General features: G+C 37.1%; 4 protein-coding genes and 1 non-coding gene across 7 annotated transcripts; 3 read left to right on the forward strand and 2 right to left on the reverse strand.

Annotated features, from left to right (window-relative positions):
* The first annotated feature begins 1,402 nt into the window (after positions 1–1,402).
* On the forward strand, positions 1,403–6,904 carry LOC106354504 (auxilin-like protein 1). 2 transcript variants are annotated; one of them, XM_013794455.3, is made up of 8 exons: positions 1,403–1,931; positions 2,057–5,696; positions 5,775–5,826; positions 5,915–5,982; positions 6,065–6,130; positions 6,210–6,299; positions 6,395–6,571; positions 6,670–6,904. In XM_013794455.3, the coding sequence occupies exons 1-8, from the start codon at positions 1,579–1,581 to the stop codon at positions 6,703–6,705; spliced, it is 4,482 nt and encodes a 1,493-aa protein (XP_013649909.2). In that variant the 5' UTR covers positions 1,403–1,578; the 3' UTR covers positions 6,706–6,904. The 2 variants fall into 2 exon arrangements, with proteins under 2 accessions (XP_013649909.2, XP_013649910.2); XM_013794456.3 differs by having other exon boundaries at positions 1,404–1,931; positions 5,778–5,826.
* A 160-nt stretch (positions 6,905–7,064) lies between these two features.
* Positions 7,065–9,257, reverse strand: LOC106354502 (zinc finger CCCH domain-containing protein 16). Of its 2 annotated transcripts, none has more exons than XM_013794454.3 (9): positions 9,027–9,257; positions 8,788–8,953; positions 8,607–8,689; positions 8,440–8,535; positions 8,279–8,372; positions 7,916–8,195; positions 7,535–7,853; positions 7,359–7,431; positions 7,065–7,268 (listed from the first exon to the last, which is right to left on the reverse strand). In XM_013794454.3, exons 1-9 carry the CDS (start codon positions 9,062–9,064, stop codon positions 7,227–7,229), a joined length of 1,191 nt encoding a protein of 396 aa, XP_013649908.2. In that variant the 5' UTR covers positions 9,065–9,257; the 3' UTR covers positions 7,065–7,226. The 2 variants fall into 2 exon arrangements, with proteins under 2 accessions (XP_013649908.2, XP_013649907.2); XM_013794453.3 differs by having other exon boundaries at positions 8,607–8,698.
* A 351-nt stretch (positions 9,258–9,608) lies between these two features.
* LOC106354500 (50S ribosomal protein L31, chloroplastic-like) lies at positions 9,609–10,407 on the forward strand. The gene is made up of 2 exons (XM_013794451.3): positions 9,609–9,858; positions 9,926–10,407. The coding sequence occupies exons 1-2, from the start codon at positions 9,790–9,792 to the stop codon at positions 10,286–10,288; spliced, it is 432 nt and encodes a 143-aa protein (XP_013649905.2). The 5' UTR covers positions 9,609–9,789; the 3' UTR covers positions 10,289–10,407.
* A 2,775-nt stretch (positions 10,408–13,182) lies between these two features.
* LOC125576202 lies at positions 13,183–13,875 on the forward strand. The gene has a single exon (XM_048735626.1). It carries the CDS (start codon positions 13,183–13,185, stop codon positions 13,873–13,875), a length of 693 nt encoding a protein of 230 aa, XP_048591583.1.
* A 698-nt stretch (positions 13,876–14,573) lies between these two features.
* Positions 14,574–14,724, reverse strand: LOC125576824. Its single transcript, XR_007315248.1, has one exon. It is a non-coding gene; the product is annotated as a U4 spliceosomal RNA (small nuclear RNA).
* Positions 14,725–22,401: the final 7,677 nt, after the last annotated feature.

Raw genomic sequence — 22,401 nt, forward strand, 5'->3', positions numbered from 1 at the left:
AACATACATTATAATTGGAGAAAGAAAACAAACAAAAATCAACCGAAAACTTTTAAGGTATATGAAACAAAAATTAGAAATAGCAATTTTCTGCAATTAAAGAATAATGCAATAAAATTGTAAAAATGCAAAATAAAACAAAAAATATACACAGAAAGAAAGATTTAGTAAAATAAAATCATAATATAATTTCCATAATTGATAGTGCTCAGTTACACTAAAAAGTCTAAATTTACAACATACACAGTTTTATTTACATATTTAAACATATTATCTAATTAAAATGATTCTAAAAAAAGTGCCAACATGAAGAGTTAGCAAATATACGATAAAATATAATACATAACGTTAAAAATACATTATCACTGATCACTAAGAAATCATGTTAGTAGTAATAAAAATGAAATAACACATTTATTAAAACCATAGAACGGCACGCAACAAGGTGTTATTAAAATATACAAACTACAAATTAAATATGCTCAACGTAAACATCCATAAAAATGAGACATCACATTTGGATATATTTAAATAAATAATTTTAAATATATTATATTCTTGATAATTTAAAATTACTTAAAAAGAAACTAAATTATTAAAAAATCAATATACAAATAAACTAAAGCAATATTTTGTAACATCAAAATAATAAATGAATAAAAAATATATTATGTTAATAAAATTGATTTTAGATTTTAAAGATTTTTAATTCATGTAATATTACAAAATTCAAAATTTGCTTATTATAATTAATATTTTACCTTTAGATCTATTAAAATAATATTCTAGAACGATATTCAATTGTCAGTTTTCAACTATTACACGTAAAAAAATATTATTAAGTACGTTTTTTTAATGAAAAGGGGGTTTTATATTTTTAGTAGGGTATTGGAGTACTTTTTCTTTTCGTGAATTTATTCGAGATGAGATTCTGATCTTTTAAACTAAGATAATTTATGTTCTATACATAATTATATATTTTTTACATAACTCTAAAATCTCAGGCTTAATTCTTCATATTTTATTAGTTGATTTTGTTACATATAATAAAAATATTTACTTCAAATTAAAAAAAAACAAATTTAAAAATTAGTTATATATAATTTAATATGCATAAATTCACATAGAAATAAAAATAATAAATTTAACAAATTTAAATATATTAACCGCGCGTAGCGCGGCGAAAGGATTTAGTATGTATAAAGAATGAATTTTGAAACACACAAAAAAATCTAGTTTCAAAATATAAAAACACAAACAGAGTATTTTCAAATAATACCAAAAAATAATACGGAACAGATCGTACGTCGCGATTATACTTGTCAACTATTTACGGACAGTCATTATTTCTTCACGCGCTTTGTCCAATTATTAAATAATTTATATATATTAACATTAAAAAAATATCTACGCAGAAAAAAACACACAGCTCATATCTCTCTCTCTCACTCCTCTCTCTTCTCTCTCTACCTCTGCAGATTTTTTCTACTGCAAAGAGGAGACAAACCCACCCCAAAGAGAGAGAAGGAAGGAAGAAGAAGAGGAAGAAAACCCTAAAACCCCAACGAAGTCCTTTCTATGGAGTACGAGAAGCCTCCCTCTGCTACTACCTTCTCCAGGAAGATGACTAGCCGTAGCCACAGCCACAGCCTCAGCTTCAGCGCCAATGCCGTGTACGACGGCGTTTTCTCATCTCCGGCGAACGCGAAGTCTCCTCTCGTTGATTACGGCGAGATATTCCGCGGCTCGGGTCCTTCTCCGTCTTCGATTCCGTTTCTCGATGTCCCCGAGCTCAACGTTGGTAAGGTTAAAGTCGATGTTAGGAGCTCCAAGCTCGATTACGGTTCGGTGTTTGGAGGGTTCGGAGGTTGCGGTGATTTCGCTGTTACTCCCAGCGAAGTGATCGTTAGGCCTGAGAAGAAGGAAAGAAGGTAACTTTTTTCTCTGCTTTAATCCTTTAAAGGTGCTACCTTTGTAGAATCTGAGTGAAAAGTTGAAGACTTTGTTTCTTGGGTCTCTGTTTGGTGAGCCTTTGGTCTGTTGTTTTAATGTGTAGGAGTCGTAGGAAAGGTGGAAGCTCTTCTGATGAGGTCAAGAATCTAACTTCTTCACCTGAGATGGTTAGGATGAAGCATTCTGATATATTACTTCACCAGACAAAAGAGAATGGGACAGCTCATCTTACTCAAGTTCAAGCTATGTCTGGTCCTGGTCCTACTCAGGTTGTTGGTGACGTTAGTCCGTTGCAGAAGATTGTCCAGGGCAGTGAAAATGGGACTACTTGCTCTAGTCACGTTCCCATTGTAGCTGCTCCTACTCAAGTGGTTGATAACATCAGCAATCCGTTGCTGAAGATTGGTCAGCGCAGTGAGAATGGGACTATTCGTTCTGGTCAGGTTCCTGTTGTGGCTGCTCCTACTCAAGTGGTTCATAACACGAGTCTGTTGCAGAAGGTTGAGAGTAAAACACCTATTCCATCAGTTGAGGAAGTCCAGGCTTCTAGAAAGCGGAGATCTAAAACTGAGGTGGATTACGAGAAGATCTTTGTTCGAGATGAAAGCAGCACGCGTGATAACTCCACGTGCAAGACTGATTCTATTGCTGAGCGTCGGGATGTGAAGCCACCTTCAAGCTTGCTGCAGCGTACACTCAACGGTGAAAGTGGAGCGTCTGAGAGATTAATGGGTTTCAGTTCAGGGCTTCCGGAGAGGTTTCATCAAGCTGAAGTTGATGATGATTCTCCAAGCTCACCTCCATTCTTTGATGCTGAGACAGATATAGATTCTTCTGCTGCTGCGTCTTCCGCGGCGTTGAAAAAGGCTTTAGAAGAGGCTCAAGTGAGAATGAATATCGCAAAACAAATGATGGAAAGGAAAAAATCAGGTTTTCGCAGTTCCGCTAAACTGAAAACTTGTGATGAGTCCCCTAAAGTTGAAGTAAAAAATGAAGCTGTGGTAAGTTCTCAAGTTGAAGACAAAAGGGACGAACAAGTTGAAGAAAAACTACAAGAAAACAGTCCTCAAGTTCTTGGTGAAGTGGTGAAGTCTTCTGAACAATCATTCTCAAACGAGGGAGATCAGCATGCAAAGAGAGCTCGGAAGCAGTGGGATGTTCCTGAAGGACTTTTAAATTCAACCTCAGACCATAAGCGGGAAGAGGTGAAAGAACAAGAAGACGTGAAGCTAGAAGAAGAACAAGCCAGAAAAGCTCGTAAACACTGGGACTTACCTGGAGGGATATTCAAATCAGTTATGAAGAGTAAGCAGCAGGAGCCAGAAAGCCTTGCACCAGCCAAAACTGAATCTGATGCAAAACAAGAAGTGCAACCATTGACTGAGAACCCCTTCTACACATTTGGACAGCTGGGTAGTAAAATAAAAGGTGTTGTAGAGGCCTTCACGGGAAGCAAGGTTTCACAAAAGAATGAGTCGCATGCAACAGAGGAGGAAAAATCTATCCTCCCTCAAATGGTTCACTGTGAAGAAGGCGGCGACTCACATGAGATGTTAGCTGGTATTCCAGTCACGGAAGCGGAGGAGATCCAGCAACAAACTGAGAGTAGAGGCGAAACCAAACAAGAAGTGAAGTCTGAATCCAAAATGTCTATTCTTGCGGAAGAGTGTTCAGAGAAGATGGAGAAAGAAACAGGATGGCAAGTTAAAACTTCTTGTGATTCCGAAGATGGACCTGAGTGTGGTGTAATAGTTTTCCAAGAAAACCCTGACCCAACTTACAGTTTTCTAGATCAGGAGAGTGAGAAGGAGATAGTTTCTAGGCCGCAGGAGATGTTAGTTAGTCCTGATGATACCAAATCAGACGTAAGGGAAGTGGAAGAGATTCCAACACCTAATGAGAGCTTGAGTACAACTCAATTAGATGAAAGTGTTGGAACGATGGTGTCTTTTGCGAAAGAAAGCACTCCTGAGCCAGGAAACATACACGAGGAGACAGAGCACAAGGCTCCCAGGCGAAGAAGAGTTTGGAAGACCTCTGAAGACGTCTACAATATGATAAGGGCACCGAAGGGAAACAAAAGGCATTGGCAGCTACCAAGTGTTGAAACAGAAACTACACAGAGGTCCTTTCAAATGGAAGGTGTAAGGATCCATGATTCTAGTGAGGAAATAGAAAGCACATCTGAGCAAGCCAGTGATTCAGGATTGCAAGAAAATTGGACCGTTCTTAAACAAATGTTTAGGCAGATGTTCCAGACAACAGATACTACTAAGGGAGAGGATGAAACTTATTGCTTGGTGGAATCTGAAAAGGAGCATATTGATATCCATCAAGAAGCTGGAGACGAGAATGGGAAAGAAACTTCTTACTGCCAAATTACGGGTACAGATAGAGATGAACAGAATGAGGTGGAGACGGAGAATAAAGCCTACGGACATACAATAGAAAATGAAGAATTGGAGTCTGAACAAGAAACAAACTGTAGAGAAGAGGAAGGTAACGTAGAAGTGCATGGAAAAACGTCTTTGGTCCGTGAACTAATTGGAGAAGAAGAGCCGGATGCTACTGGAATGGCTAGTGACCAAGAAGGTGAATATGTACCGGAAGTATTTGAAGAAGCTGGATGGGCTCATGGACTTTCTGAACTTGATGAGATCAGAGAGCATCCAGATTCTCATGCTGAAATGCTTGAATATGATCGTAGTGAGACGGATTCAAACAAATCTTGCGAGAAATTTGACCAAACGCGGGAACTAGCGGAGGAAACCAAGATCGACTGTAGCGTAGATACTGACACCAGCAGGTCATCTTTTGAAACTAGACAAGGTGATTCACATACTGAGGAGGTTGGCTTCGAGCAGGATCTCAGGGATCAGTTCCATGAGAAAAACAGTGCTGCCAGTAGCACGGAAGAGCACGTTGAAGAAATAGATACTGATTCAATTCAAAGTGGTTGGAGCGTTGACGATAAAATCAAGTCTTATGTTGAGGAAAGTTTGGCTGCTCATATGCAGGATGGAGGGGCAAGTAAGGTTGAAGAAATAGAGGAACCCAAAGAAGAATCTGATGACATGGAAACAAGTCTAAGTGAAGAGAATAATGAAGATAAGACGGAACAAGAGCATCGGTTTGAGTGCCAAAAGGAGGAGGTAGATCGAAACAATGTAGAGTCAGCCGAGTCTTCCTGTTGTTTGCCCAAAGGAGATGAAGAAATTGGCGCAGCAGCTAATATAAACATGAAAGAAAATGAGGGAGAGGAGAGTTGTCGATCATCTACTTCTGATGCTTCACAAAAAGAAGCAGACCGAGTTGAGAAACATCTGAAAAAGAAAGATGAAGCAAAAGAAAAAGAAAGAGCGAAAGAGAAAGAGAGATCAATGGTAGAAAGAGCTATCCGTGAAGCCCGGGAAAGAGCCTTTGCTGATGCTAAGGAAAGAGCAGGAAAAGCCGCAATGGAGAAAGCAAAGGCGAGAGTTCCCCGAAGAGTGGCTTCCGATGGTCCAAGGAGATCAGAGAAGGCATCTGTTGAGGGAAATGATAAGTTGTCATCAGCTGAGAAGGCTTCAATGCAAGCCAAACTCAGAGCCGAGCGTGCTGCTGTAGAGAGAGCACTCTCTGAGGCCAGAGAACGTGCCTTGGAAAAGGCATTGTCCGGTAAGTTTGATGCTTCTCAAACAAGAAGTTATGGTGGCAGCAAGTCGTTTGGCTCTTCTGGTGATAGACGAGGCTCCTCATCTTCTGTGAGTTTCAACCCCTCTTTTCTTATGAATATCCATCATTCAACTTATCTGACAAATCTCTCATGTAATATTGTGAAGCAGGTTACAGAGAACAAAAGTTCGGGTCCCTCTAGTTCTTCAAACCAGACTGGTAGGTCTTAATAGATGTGTTTATATATTGTCGTTTCCAAAATGTTTGATCTGTACACTGACCTGTACATTTAATTTGATTGATGAAGCCAAAGGTGAGCCAATCCAGAGATGCAAAGCTAGATCTGAGAGACACCAGAGAACATCTGAGCGTGCGGTATGTACACCCATCTGTTCATCTGTTTAGTGTAATCCCATTTTCTCTGCTGAAACATGCATGTGTGTTGCTACCATTCCAGGCAGAAGCTCTTGCAGAGAAGAAACTTCGTGATCTCAAAGTCCAGAAAGAGGAGGCAGAGAGAAATGTAATCCACATAGACAGTACATATCATCTTTGTAATTTAGTTGCGCTAATCCTTTCTTCTTGTCTATTTGGAATTGCAGAGGCTCTCGGAAGCTCTTGATGCTGATGTCAAACGGTGGTCGAATGGAAAGGAAAACAACCTGCGGGCATTGCTCTCAACACTCCAATACGTAACTGTTTCTGCTCCATAGCTCTTAACTCTTTCATGAAACCTAGAGATAACTCTTTAACGATTATTGTCCTGTGTTTTTTTGATGATTTGCAGATACTTGGAGCAGAGAGTGGATGGAAACCAATCCCTCTCACTGATCTTGTTTCAAGTGCTTCTGTGAGAAAAGCTTACCGAAAGGCAACTCTTTACGTTCATCCCGACAAGCTTCAACAACGTGGCGCATCCACACAACAGAAGTACATTTGCGAAAAGGTTTTTGACCTTCTCAAGGTTTGTCTCTATTTTCTCAAACTCTTCGATATATCAATTCCACTTGAGTTATCTCCATCTGCAATCAGTTTCTAACCTGCTTCGTTCTGATTCTCCAGGAAGCGTGGAACAAATTTGGTGCAGATGAACGATAAGTAAGATGATGTGAACCATTACCCCATTATCAGCAGTGACCCAAAAAATCAGAACTAACCAGCTCAATAACTAAATCAAGTACATGATCAAGCTATGATATGGGATGTAGACAGATCTAGAGATGTAATAACCAATAATATAAACATTTGTATTCATGAGTCATATATATATAAAAGTAGAAGCTCATTCTTATTCCCAGCTAAAGCATCCACACTATTATTCATCAATCAATGTTTCTCAAACTAAGGTTAATACAGTACAATAAATGGCACACCAGCATAATAGGTACATTCAGTGGACTAGTCAACTTCACAATCATCCGTGTAAAAAGATTCATATTCATAAGAATGCTGGCCAATGGTATAAAGGGTTTTTCATTAGTCTTTAATAGCTTCTTTTTTTTTGTTCACAAAATCATTACACAAACGATCATAAGAAAATTGTCAAAAGTCATTTAGAAACACTTCCCTACACGTAATTTCAAAACTTCTTTCCCCTAAAATAACAAATGACTCTTTCTTTATCGATGAACAAATGCATCAGGCGGCGCTTGCTCTGGAATCTGCAGGAACAAAATCAACAAAACAATCTAACTACTCTTGTTTTGGCAGTAAAATTTTGAAAATAATTTAAAGATTTTGAGCAATTTTACCTCTCCTGGATTCCATTTCTCCTTTAACCAGATGCTAGTATCAACAGGGGCACCTCCTGCTTGTAGCTCGGTTCTGCAAGGTTTCCGCACATGATTCAGGTAAGAAACTATAGCATAGGTCAATGTTTCTTGTGTTTACCACGGTGGAAAATCTGAAAAATAGAATGAGCACTTACCCGGAAGGTGTGTTTGTTGTGTCTACAGCAGGAGAAGTGAAAGATGCAACAGGGGAATTGAAACTAAAACCGGTCTGATTATTCTGGTTAGAATTAAAAGCCGGCGTCGGGGTCACTGAAGGAAAGATGCTGCTGTTCTGTGGAGGTGTGGAGAGTCCTGGTCCAGGTCCAAACGATGCTGGCTGACTCTGGAAGCCAGAGGGAGCAACCGGTCCAGGTCCAAACGATGCTGGCTTGAACGATACTGATGGTTGGAAAGCAGATGGAGCAGCTGGTCCAGGTCCAAACGATGATGGTTGACTCTGGAAGCCAGAAGGACCTGTGATCATTTCCAAAAGAGGTGAGTCTCAGCAAATCTGAACAAATGAAAAAAACAAGTACCTGAAGGAGCAGGTTGAGGAGTGTTGACGCTGAAAGCATTAGGTTGTTGATTAAACCGCCCAAAAGGATTAGGAGGTCCTCCACCACCAGCATTGGTGTTGGGGAATGCTGGTTGTTGGTTGAAGGCAGAGAATCCCCCTGGAGGGGAGGAGTTGACCTGAGTAGCTGGTGGGAAGATACTAGGAGTTTGATTGGCTGTAACAGCGCCTCTGTATGGACTCCTTAGAAAGTTTTCAAACTCAGCTACTTTTGCATTTTGCAAATTCCTCTCCCTTTCAACCTATATAATCGCATCATTGTTTGATAAGGCAACAAAAAAAGAGGAGACATGATTATGTGTTTTAAGAAAGATTGAAATCTCACAATAGACTGTAGAGGTATTCCTCGTTTGGATTCTTCATACGCCATGGCACGTAACTCTTCGTAGCTGACATCACCAGAAACGTCACAAGGAAGGCTACAAAGAGTAAAAGAGAAAGATTAGAAAACGTTATAAAGAATGGTGGATGTAAAGATAGACATACTGTTTGCAGTGAGCGTAGCAAGTGAGCTTCCACATGGGTCTCTCATTCTTAAGATCCTCTTGAATCACCCTCTTACACGCAGCAGGATCCGTGCATCTATGCAAAGTAACCAACAACAGGTCACATGAAAGATACTTAAGTAAACTAGGCATATGATAAACACTCACTTATGGTCAGCCTGCTGAGTCTGTTTACCAGACTGCTGCGTAGAAGCACCACTACCACTAGAAGGATTACGTTGCCATGTGTTCTGAAAAGGCTGAAACACACAATTTGATTCAAAGATGCTTTCTTTTCTTTCAATTATTAATCAAAAATCAATACTTTAAATCTGAAAAAGGGCATAACCTGCTGAGATTGATTTGGTCTGTTGGAGTTAGAACCGCCTTGTACACCGAATCCAAAAGGGTTGTTCGAAGTCTTGTTCTGTTGCTGCTGTGTGCCGAAGCCGAAGGGGTTGTTTGGTTTAGTTTGTTGTGGATGAAGGTATCTACATCTTTCTCCATACCTACAACTGCAAGAACAACAATAAACGATGAATCAAACAACTTGGAAACGAAGAGAAGGAGAGGTCAAAGAAAGTATACCTGCCCTGCTGAAAGTTTCTGCACAACTCTTTTCTCATAGTCACTTGCTTCTCAAACCTTCCACAAAGTGTAAACCTTTTCTTCTGGTATAATCTGTTTTCAAAGAAAGAGTTAGCGTCGACTCGAATCTTTATTGGATCCGGGTCTTTTGAGTAGAGGAGGTTTAGGTTGGTTTACTCCGTTCCGATTCGGTTTCGTTATAAATATTTTTCTACTTATAAAAAACATCCAAATATTTTATGTTATCATTTGGGGCTATAAATTTACTCCAAACAGTACCAAAATCATCAAAAGTAAATAAAAATTATTGAGATCAAATTATTATAATTCTAAATTTAATATTTAAAATTTATAGTACTTAAAATATATTACTACAATGAAATTTACAAATATAAATTCATTGTAACAATCACAAAAATATAGAAAAATAAAACATTTGAACTTTAAATTTACCCCCCAAAAAAGAACTTGAAATATATAGTCTTTTTTTTATCGAATCCTCATTTTTATAGAGAAATATAAACCCTTATATTTTTTTTAATTAAAAAACACATTTTCTATAAAATTGTGGATTAGTAGTACTTTGAATTCAGACGTTCCGGTCCAAATTTCCGGTCCGAGTAAAATGACTAGAACTGGTATAAAAACTTCAGTTTTCAAGGGTTAGAAACGTAATTAAGCCTCATCATCATCTTTCCCTTATCTACGCTTCTTCTTCTACACCAGTGAAAAGGAGATAAAGATTGTGGCCAAAGCGATAAAAATGGCGGTTTCTCTCCCAAACTCGTTCCTACAGATCAATCCATCCGCTCCTTCTCTGGCAATCAAAAAGGTAAAACCTTTCTCCTTATACTCTCCTTTCATTTCCTCAAATCACTAAACTTTTTTTTTCTGAATAGCCAATTACGGCGGCAGCGATTGGCGCGAGAGGAGGAGGAAAGAAACCGTCGGTGGTTCAAATAACGTGCAGGAAGAAGGATTTGCACCCCGAGTTTCACGAGGACGCCAAGGTTTACTGCAACGGAGAGCTCGTGATGACGACCGGAGGGACCAAGAAAGAATATGTGGTCGATGTTTGGTCTGGTAACCACCCGTTTTACCTCGGGAACAGGTCGGCTCTGATGGTTGATGCTGATCAGGTTGAGAAGTTCCGTAAGAGGTTCGCGGGGCTGTCGGAGATTATGGAGATTCCGGTTCTGAAAGGAGAGATCGTGTTGCCGACCAAGAAGAACAAAGGTGCTGGTAAAGGGAAGAAGAAATGATGTGACTTTACATTGTCTTTTTTTTTTGTTTATTGAATCAAAAGTGGACTGCTTTGGCTGTTGAGTGTTGTATGTTATACATTTCTTCTGAATGCAAATGATTATGCTTTATGTGGTTATTGCTGTTGTTGTTATTGATGTCTAGTGTTTGATGAGTTACTTGAGATAATTGTTCTAGGGCTCTCTCTCTCTCTCTTTCAGCCAGATTTGCAGAACTTTGAGCATGATCTTGGTCTGTGCAAATGTCTGCTGTTATAAGCCAGAACATGAACTGTGACATAGTGTTTTTATCATACATTTATTCACAACAGACTCGAGATCATTGTAGTAGTGACTTGCAGACACGCAAAGTTAAATTTATTATTAGGGAGCACAATCTAGCATTGAGGGTTGTTTCTGTGGTCATACCCAGTGCAATACTATCCTTGTGCTCATTTGAAGTTTGAAAGGCACACACTATTTAGTGGGCTTTTTATCTGTTGGGGATTAAAATTAATGTGACGGTAAGCAATGCCTAGTCAGCTGTTTTTGGTAGACGGTCAGGCCCAGTCAACCGTTTAATGGATATAGATGTGGAGTTGGATCATAAAGCTTGAAAATTTCTTAACACACTCATTCAAAACATGAAAACAATATATCGATTTAGACCAAATGTTTTGTTTTCCTGTTCCCTGATCTTAACACAAGAAAGATCTGTTTGGTTTATGCCGGATTAAATAAATGTTACATAGATTGTTTATTAGTCCAAATAATGCAATCGTTTGTCCCCGACGACGCCAAGATCAGACAGTGTTAAGCTCTGTTGCTACACCAAAACAGTATTTGTCTGCTAAAAGCTTAGCTCAATCTATTCTACTAATGTATGCATCAAAAATATTATCAAGCTTTTAGATAATACTTGCGTACATAAACGCTAAAGTTTCTTCGTGCATGTGACTCATCTCATTTTCATGTGATTCTCTACCATTTGCGCAACTTTTTGTATTTCAAATCCATGAACCTCGTAAATGTATGTCTGTGGATAAGTTAAGTTGCTCTTTTACTCTGATGGCGCGTGACTTTCACATGTCTTTTTGAAACTTTACAAGTGGCTTCATGGGCTGCAAGCCTTGAACTGCTTAAACAAGTCCATGTCTAATGAAATTTCACATGTTTTTTAATATTTTGTTATAAACGCATTATTAAGTGAAAATTTTACATTTACACATACTTTTTCCTTCTTCCATATCACCTAGACATACTCTCTACATGTGAAGTACTATACTGTACTCAAATGACTGAACTACCCTAAAACCATGACTACTCTAGTTAACTCTTCTTACCATAGTTAAATTTATTATTTTTTACACACAACCCAATTTACCTCTTTACCAAATTTTATTTTCTCCTCTCTCTCTCGTCTCCTACTTTTTACCAACCCTAATTGTCGCTGATTTTCCTTCCCCGCTACATCTCTACGTCGACGGTTTAACCCTAGCCGAGATCCTCTCAGATCTCCGATTACTCAACACAATCCTCTCAGACAATCTCAAATTACTATATCCTCTAAAAAGCCATAAATGTCGTTGATTAATCTCTCCTTGCCGCAGCTCTAGTGTCACCCCGTCTTGTTCGCCGATTCTCCGTCGATACGAAGTTAGAAGAAGTACATGTATAAAATGGTGATGTTATAACGGAAGGTGATGACGTGACTAATTAGTGGTGGTGGCGTGACGAATCATTGATCTCCTCGTTGCCGGTGGCAGAGCGTGAAGGAGGAGCAGAAAAGCTTGATGGTGGAGGACGAGACAAGACGTGGTCAAGCTGGACTGGTGGTGCTGTTAGACAAAGAAGTCGCCGGAGTGACCACACCAACTTTGACCATAACAAAAAAATGTGCAAAACCTATACCTATGACCACACCGACTTTGACCATAATAAACCTACTTTACCGCTTAAAGCATCGTTGTACTGCTTTCAACGAGAACTGTCCGATTTTTTCCTAAAATATAGTCATCTAACGGCTAGCAAATAATATACATGTTTCATGTACTACCAATTTTTGATCATTTAATTAGGACCAGCCCATGTAACGACAATCTCCAAGGAAGTTGCTTAACCCTTTTAGACTTAACCAAGGTTAGAAAAGTTATCCACCAGAAGGTTTTTTGGAAAGTAAAAAAGTTAAAGTAAGAGAAAAAGTACACCTCATTCACAAAGTATGTGAACATTCAAAAAACAATAGAAAAGTACCCCTAGACGTAAACGTATCTTTTTAAGTTATGGTATGTTGAAATATATTGGGTATATATTATATTCAGTATATATACGGTAGGAAACCGTATTTTCAATCTCACTATCTATATGCAAGTTTCCATAGAGAAAATATTGTGGTGAGATAGTATAATAACTAAATATGGAAAATCGGCAATTAGTAGACAAACTTATCATTGTTTTCATAGACAGGAGACAAAACATTGCGAGGAAAACAAAAAGAATTCTCCAAGTTACTACATTTCATAAATTTAAATACTAAGAAAAATGAAAAAAAAATTATATTATTATGTTGCTACCATTATTGGTTGAATGTCCACATAAAACCATATACTAAAAGTTTTATATTATTTAAAAATAATAATAATTAAACATTTAAATGAAAAGAGGCATGCATTTAGAACGGTCTATATAAATAGAAACCTGTATAAGTGTGTCAGTGATCTCCCTCCCCAATCGAATATTCTACCGATCGCTTTACTTTCCCAAATTCAAAAATTTCCCGGAAAATTTGTAAAGAATCGTTACTTTCCCGATTCATTTTCGCCAGTGATCTTCATCGTATTCCAACTTCTCCTACATAAAACCAAAGCATTAGCTTTTTCAATTATCACACGGAAACAAAACAAAACAAACACAACATGACGAAGAAGAAGCAGCTCGATGACGTGGAGGCGGAGAAAGCGGAAGCGATGAGGAGATACAACAACCAGAAACGTCTCAGGAACATCGTACGAGCAGCCGCCCTATCTTTCTTCTGCTACTTGTGGTTTCCCACGCTACAAGCTGCCTGCGATTGGTTTAACCGAACCGGACCGGTTATTAATTTAACCAATCGCGCGCTCGTTTTCTTCTTCGTTAACGTACTCATCGGTTCCATCTTCCTTCTATCTCGCGATCACGGCGAGGAAGATAGTGGGAGTGTTAGTAGCAACGAGCCAGATCTATACGATCAGTACACCTCCTTCTCCGCCGTAACCGTAGCCGTAACCGCCTCCGATGATGATGATTCGAAAAAGAAAATCGTTCCGACGTTTATCACGGAGGTCCACGAGGAGGTGGTTGCGGAGAAGCAAATCGTTTCGGCGGAGGAGGTGGTGGTTGTAGAGGCGGTTACAACGGAGAATAAGGTTATCCGGCCGGCGACGGAGTTTCGGAGGACTGAGTCGGCGAACTCGGCGATCGAGAGGTTGAACAGCGAGGAGTTTCGTTTGAAGGTGGAGGCGTTTATAATGGAGAAGAAGAGATGTCTTGTTCAGGAGGAAAACGACGTCGTTGGATGGCGAGAAGATGGTTCTTCTGGACTTGAGCTCGTTGGGGCTGACTCTATCTAAGTAGACGTGCAGTAATGTGATGTAATAACCTCAATTGACTGAGAGAAAAGTTGTTTTCTTTTTAGTCACGAAATGGATGACCACTTATAATGTAGTTCTCTCTTATATTAAAACTAATACTACCTTTCAATGGTATTTATAATGAACCTAATAACGTAGCTACCAATCAATGTTATCTTTGTATGAAACGACCAACTCGTAATCTTGTGAACTTATTGTCATTAGCATTTCCACTTTGTTTTTTTTTTTACAATATTTCTCAGAAATGTTCTTGAGGAAGAACCAAGGGTGTTCTGTGTTCCCAAAGAACAACCAATGATATTTGTCGTTACCAAACTATTTGGCATCGATTTTCTACAAGTACATACTAATGTTTTGTTGCACGAAACAAATACATATTTAAAACTCGTAGAATAAGCATGTTACATACACATTATTATCCTCGGATTCTTACCAACTGCTTGATCGTTGAATTTTATTTTGTCACATAACTTGTTTATGCTTTGGGCTTTTGCATGTGATTATAGATTAATAAAACTTTAGGGCAGGTTCATTATCCACTTACGAAAACTGATGAAGCAACTCATTGGGGTACTACATAAACAAATAGCAGCAATCTGAAGTACAGCTTAGAAGAGACTACTGAGACCTAAGTAAATGCAAGGCTACGTTAAAAAATTTAACTTAGAAAATTGTAGGGCTTTACCCCGGAGGGAGCCCTTCCAGAAATTCTCGAAGGCCCAAGACAAGCTTAGGCCCAGGAGGGGGTTTGGAAATAGTTTTCAACCAGCAATAGACGCGCCTCGGTTAGTACCTCATTAGCTGCGTCATTGCCCCAAGCGCAAAGATGTTTTTTAAGAAGGCACGCGAGTCCTTATTTATAGCGCATGTTATTGAGTTAAGAAAGTCTCACAAGCGATGTGGGATATATTAACGCACCGTCTCATATACACAAACAGGCTTTATACGTCTTGGGCCTAGGATTCGTCCCATTAGTTTCTTTTAGGCTTAAGTGGTAAAACAAATAGAGATGGGTTCTATTGCTTTTTACATTTCTTTGCAATTAATTTAACATGAAATTTTGATAAATCGCTAGGCGCTGTTTCTCTTGTTATTATTTCAGTCATTTTGTTCTAATGGATATTTTTTTAATTTTTAAGATGTTTATCATGAATTTGACAATAAAAGATCTTATGGTTTTTGTGAATCAATAATTCAAAACTTAACAAAAAAAAATCATAAATTAATAAGCTATGCACACATTAAGCTACTTATATATTTTATACATTATATACATTGTTTTATTCCGGGACAATGGGTTAAGTGTAGAAGTAGTGTTCCATCTCGAAACTACACTTCATTCTTCCACTATGATCCCTATAAATACTTGTTAATATGTGTATTTCCTTAGGTTAAGCTTGGTTTGTAACTGTTCAAAATTATCTCTCCACTCAGCTGTAAGAGCATGAGCATCAAAGGTTCATAAGCGAAGCTTTCACACATAAAAAAAAATATATTATAATAATAGAATCTGATGAACTCGTCTTGTAGGGATGCCTCCGGATAAACCCGTTTCATCACTGTTTCGCGGACTCCACGCCATGTGGCAGCCCGCTATTGATCTGCGTATTTTTTTATTTTTTTTAAATCAAACGAAAAAGATTAATAAACAATTAAAGTTTGTGAACCTCCGGTTCGTTGATGCGCATGCTCTATGTCCTAAGACAACAATGTACTAATCTTAGACCAAAATTTATGAAAGCTACATGGAAATACGGATCACTGATTTATATTTTTGAATAAATCTTAGTATTAACTTACCAGCTTCATCATATCGCTCTTTATTAACAGCGCGTGCATATGTTTGTACTCTTTCGCATCAAGGCAAGCCTCTGCCCATTTGGTCAGTTTCCTTTTGTTTGAAGCAAAGCTAATTCTTTTTTTTTTTCCGTCAATAGTTGATTTTATAACTTAATGGGCCAAGCCCAGAATTACAAAAAAAGGCCCAAAGCCCACCAAACGAAACCCTAGAGAAAAACTAAAAACGGCGCCTCCGTTCGCTCACGGCGTGCCCCCGCTTCCAGCCAACACCGGTGATCAACCCAGCGATCCACCGGCAGAACCATCACTCACTGGCTTCCAAACCTCATCGCCGCAAACGCTTCCAAACCGCGAGTTCCCAATAGTGAAGAGAGTCAATCGGTAAACCGAGATCTCATCCGCCTCCTTTAGACACCGGAACTGGGAAGAAAGCTTCGCCGGCACAACCAAACCTTCAACATCGGATAGCTTCGATCGTCTTCCGACGAGAACTCCTCCAACAAGACCAAACCGAAACCGCAAAAACCAAAGATAAAAAACAACAAACCCTAACAACCCTAGGGGACTAAAAGCCGGCGGCGCAAGGCAAAGAACACCTTCACCCCCCGGAAACTGAAGCCGGCGAAAGCGGAGCTAACGAAGCCTCCGCCTCCCGGAAACTAGACCGGCGACGGTAGATCTGAAGAAGCCTCCACCTCCCGGGAAACCCTAACCTGACAAACCGACAACACCCCACCTCACCCTTCACCCAGTCGCGTCGTTACTCCAGCCACCGCGCCACCGCGTGTGTCTGGTCACTCCCCGAGTTGACCACACCAGATGGGAACTGGACAGAGCTCCGACAAAACGAACAGGAAGAGGAGGTGAAAAAAGAAGCCGGGGAACGTTTTTAACCAAAAGAAAATGGACTCCGGCGACGGCACGGACGCTCACGCGCCGGCCGTACGCCGGACCCGAAACCAGATCTGCTCTCTCTCTCTACTTCTCCTCTCCACTGTGAGTGGACGCTCACTCCCAGATGTAGTACATTACTTCTTGTCCTTCAAGCAAGCAAAGCTAATTCATGAATCTTTTATTAAGAAAAATAATTATATTCAGATGCGCGTATATATGTGATAAGGTTTTTTCAGATTTTTGCCACTTTTAAAGCTTCGATGTCGGCTGCTTCTATGCCTCCCTCACCCACTCTCAAGACTATCCTCTCCCCCATTTGCCTTTTTTTTTTTTTTTTTGTAAGTGTCCCCCATTTGTCTTTCTTTCTTCATTTGTTTTTTTATCACTTAGCGTATTTTTACATTTCATTTTTAGCTTACATAGAGCATCTTATGTTTAGGTAACTAGGTTTTATATAAACACACAAGAGTATCATTATAACCAAATCGTTTCTCTAAAGTCCAAGTTGGGTTAATTACCACACTTTTTTTTTGTCTAAATTTAATTACCACACTTGAAATGACGCTACCGTATCGATACATAATTAGGACGGGATGGTGACTTAAAACAATTTCTTATTGCGTAATATATTATTGGACTGGACTAATTATATCAGCTAACTTAGCTATGAAACAATTAACAAGTTATCATTATATGCTTAAATAATGAACTTGATATATCTACAGAGCCAGTCCTTAGAGTCTGAGGCTATAGAAGTATAGACCGTGTAAGAAAGATTTCTACAGTTTGGAAACCTAAAATTCATTTTTTATAAATTTAAAAATCTATTTATATATAATTTTTAAAAAATTTTGGGAATTTGAAACGAATGTTTCATCTGGCAACCCAGATGGCCTTGTATATCCATAAACTTCGACAACAGTCTCAGCGACAACAAAATAGTATACCTTATTTTTTTAGAAGAGCATGAACCTCATATCACGAATACGTTGTCTTTTTGACTACTTTTTAAAACAATTATTAGAAAATGATTAAGGCTTTATATTTGATACGTCGATGATACTGTCTTACTTCTGTCTTCAACAATCATGAGACACGAATTCTAGCCACAAAAACGGAGACAAAGGCCATGCACAAGTTTGCAAGGAACCACACACCGTTATACGTAATACCATTAATCATATGATTTGTATTATGAGTATTAGTGTATAATATATATATATTACTATAGTTATGTCATATGTGCATATAGCATATATAAGGGCAAATTTTCTGTGTGTATATTGTGTATATGTTTAGCTCGCAATCGAATTTTATTTTAATATTCAAGATATGATACTATGATAGGATCAGTGTTTCGAAATCCGATACGGACACTGAACCGGATAATTTACCGGATCACCAGGTTATTGGGTCGACCGCGAATTAATAAATTAATTAATTTTGTTATATAATAATATATTAGCTATTGAAACATATAAGAAATTTTTATGTATTATAAAACATTTGGAAAAATACTTAAATTTAGTTTTTTCCATTTCACATACAAAATATCAACAAAAAAAATTAGACTATTTAACAATTTTGTAACAAGTTACGAGTTATGACATATAATAAAAATATATCAAGACTTAAAATCTGTAAGTATCTAAATATTTAATGTGAATAATTAAATTAAATTCAAATCCAAAATAAGCCAAAAGTTAAATATAAAATTTAAGAAATTATCACTAATAAACTAATGGTAAATCACATCAACTAGTTTTGTTAATAAATTCATAATCCACATGATTATATGATCTTTTTATTTTTGAAAAAAACTAAAAATTTAGCTTTTTAATTAGAATTGAAATCAGATTCTAATAATTTAACTAAAAAAATAAAATTAAAATTTATGTAATGTTTTAACCGGTAGCCGGGTTTCGAGTTTTAACTATTTTTGTAGGTTTTACCGGGTCTTTATATATATAATGGGTTTTTTTCTTAAAATCCAAATTGGATTACACACCAAGCCACCATATTTAGCGGTTCGACCGCATGTCCATGTCCGATTTCAGAACACTGGATAGGATCATTCATGTCTGATATGCTGGTGTCTGGAACTTGCTCCTCAGAGATTATCTTGGATTGTTAATTTTCCGCTTAGTTATTCTTCGTTCTTGGTTTAAAAAGAAGGCTTCTAGAATTCACATATCCTTTTAGAGCATGTCTTTTGACCAAAAGAATATCCCTTCCAATTTTTTTAATAGGTAATTCGTTAATATACCTTAAATTATATGAAAGCACCAATCATTAATTTGATTATGTATTTTTCTTTTGATATCAACATTTTATTAGGGGTGGATCTTTGATTTTCCCTAGTATGGTATTGTGGCAAATCACATTGGTAAGCTTTTCATCACATGTGCTATCTTGGAGAATGGATCAAGCTTAATCGATTTTGGAAAATTCTATCCATTAGTGTAATTATGAGATGATAGGACAGTAAAAGTAATTCTTCACATTTTCTGTTATTCTTTTCACGCCAAATGTGATAGGCAGTTGTTTGATATACATATCTTACTATGAATGTTTTGAAATGATAAATCCACGCTATAAAATTTATATGTCAACATTTTTGCCTTACTACCGAAGGAAAAGTTCATGGCCGTACAAAGCTAGGCAAGAAATCTCGAACCCAAAGTTGCAACATCAGATTTGATGTGATTGTAAACAGAAAAAAGGTCACGTAGGTTTTTCTTTATAATGAATGGCAGTATGTAAATGATGTCAACTGATATCATAAAGTCGTTTTCTATATATTTGAGGCATATTTATGATCTGCAACGTGTGTCCATAAATGTTTGAAATTATCTTAGGATTTATTTTTGGGAAATTGTAGCGATTAGTCTACCATAAAATAAATATTTGTGGTCTATAGCTACGGAGAACAGCTAGGAATTCTTATAGAATCATCCAATTTTACCTGAAATTTAACTTCATTAAATCAAAAACCATGTTTTTTTGGTCCACTCTATAAAAAATTACTATACTTAATAAAGAATCATTGTTTGCAACCTAATGATTTATGCTAATATCGTAATGATGTAAATTTAATTTCTATAATTTGCATGTGTGAGTTGTGACAAATATAAGAAATTGCAATTTATTATAAACAAAGAAAAGAGAATCACTAATTGAGTAGAACAGTCTAATAAACAAAACATAATCCCTAGTTGATCTCTGTTTTCGGAGGTCGCCGAGACAATTGATTGAAACATTAATGCACGCATGCGCCGAGACAATTGATTGAAACATAATCCCTCTTACAATTTATGGGTGAAGGAGAATAAGAAATAGAAACAGACTCTTGGGTCTCATCGGTTGCTCCTTTGCTAATTTCTACTTTATTTTTTTATGCTTGATGGATATGTCTAACGAGATATTAGGCAACTGTTTTTCATTAAGTGAAAAACAACCTATATTTATCTACTTTCACATTTATATCAATGTCTTTATAACTAAACTATAGAGAATATGTATTTGTTTCTGTTATATCAAGTTTGATTCTAAGTAGTTTACAAAGTACCTAACCCAACAAATGATAAATGTTCATATATTAACTGAAAATGGAATATTTTTGTAAGATGCCTTCACACAAATTGTTTTATATTTCCAGCTTTTTTTATAAGCATATTATAAAACAATAATGAAGTAGACATTCATAAAAATTGACTAGTCACTATACTCCACCTTATAAATAATTTGGCAAAACTTACTTTGGCTTTTAATCTTCGTTGGATGGAAGGATTCCACAATTAGTTATAGAAGTTAACTTTCAATTATACATTATTTTTAACCTACGCACCTGCTTACTACATCATTCATTGAGGTTGTCTGTTTTTCTTTTGTATATGAGATCAAATAATATAGAGGATAAATAAGTTAACGAGCATTGTCTCTTTTTATACACGAACTAAATTCAGCGAAAGAAAGTTTTGTTACTTCATATAAACATTTTATTGAATATGTATATATATATATAAGGAGGAATGTGATGGATCATTCAAGACGGTAATGTCTCTACTCTGTTTCACGGCCCAAATAATAGAGAGTTTGTCCCTTCAGCCTCAACAGCGGAGAGTCTTCATAACCTCTAAATTTGTTCGGACTCTATAAAGTCTTCAAGTTAGGGTCAGTATTTTTTTTTGGGGGGGGGGGGGGGGGGGGGGTGGTGGTAAAGTTTAGTGACAGAGTTGAACGAGGTTTCATGCGTTCGTTTTGATATTAAAAGCCTTAATACGTTCTTCTCTCCTTTCTCGCTTTGCAAACTGTCTAGCAGATACTTTAGCCAAAGCTGCATTGTATTCTCCAAGTTCTTTGGACGATACAGTTTAAATTTGAAAGAAACCACGCACTGACCCAAAAGGCAACAATTTTGTTTGGTCATCCATGAAATTATTCAACAATTGTGTTGGTTCTTATGATCTTATCACCGTAATATATGATTAGTCATACCCTGATTGATGATATTTATCCAATCAATTATTTCGTTTATTCTGGCAAGTTAGAATAACAAAATGAAGTAAAAGAGATAAATCATTTTTTGAGCTTGAGATAAATCGTTGTTCTATGATTTTCTAATTATTCCGTGTATATATAGTTTATCATATTGTATTAAATGATTTTTCTTTATTTCATGATTGTTGATTCTATTTTTATACATTATTGTTATACCGACAAAAACCATAAAGTAATTAACTACTTAGCTTCAAGGCATAGTACATAAGAGAAAAGGTGGTCTGGATATAAAACAACTCCACAATGCTCGCAAAGAAGAGAGGACAAACCATAGGGAAATAGATTAATAAGGAAGAAAGATAGGGGGCATGTGCTTTGAGAATTGAGATATTAGGCAGATTCAGAATCTTCCGGAGACCTTTTTCTTCTTACATCCTTCTCTCTGATCATCTCTCTCTCACAAACATGTTTCTTTTTACTACATTTTGATTCCGCTTTTGGTATAAAACCCTGTTTTTGCCAAAACTCAGTATCTTTAACATAGCTTTCTTTTTAAATACTTTTATCCATATCTGTGTATATGTTTCACTAAGCAACTTGGAACCCTTTTGCGTTGGGTAAAAAGAGACTTCACACCACTGACCTTACACCCACTCACCAAACTTTGCAGTACTAAATATCTCTACTCTGATTGTTTTTGATGAGGTATTATCATTCTTTGAGATCCTAATCGAAACTAAAAAGATGGTCTTTCATATAATTTGCAACGTGCATAGAACTTTACACACTTTGAACTAGTAAAATACAGCTTCTAAGTACATACTTTAATCCTAATATTAGAACTAAGTCAAGCTACCAGTGCTTAATTTGTTAAGATCTATATATATATATGCATAGTTACATTAGTTAGATGAACTAGTTTTATTGATAATTTATCTAACTTGATAAACATTCAAATAAAGCTATATATCTTACCAAACCTGAATGTACAACATCATATTGTGTGTAAATAAAAGAGTTTTTTTTTTTTAAATCATTTTCTATGAATGAGATGTGAAATGGCGTAGTAAAAAGCAATAACGAACAACCACCTTTTCTGTTGGATAAACTTATTGAGGCGGCGATTTCATTAGTTTGGTAAGTTTAACCATTTGATTTATGGACAATCTATAAAGGGATGTCATTTGCATATCCAATATATGTCGTATTTTTTGTTTATTTCTCCAACTGATTTTGGGTTTACGATGATTAGTTGGAGACTTTTTGTTACTTAGCTCCACGAAAACCTTGTTATCTAGGTATACTTATCTT

The sequence above is a fragment of the Brassica napus genome, chromosome A7, assembly GCF_020379485.1.
Source record: "Brassica napus cultivar Da-Ae chromosome A7, Da-Ae, whole genome shotgun sequence".
Classification (NCBI taxonomy): Eukaryota; Viridiplantae; Streptophyta; class Magnoliopsida; order Brassicales; family Brassicaceae; genus Brassica; species Brassica napus.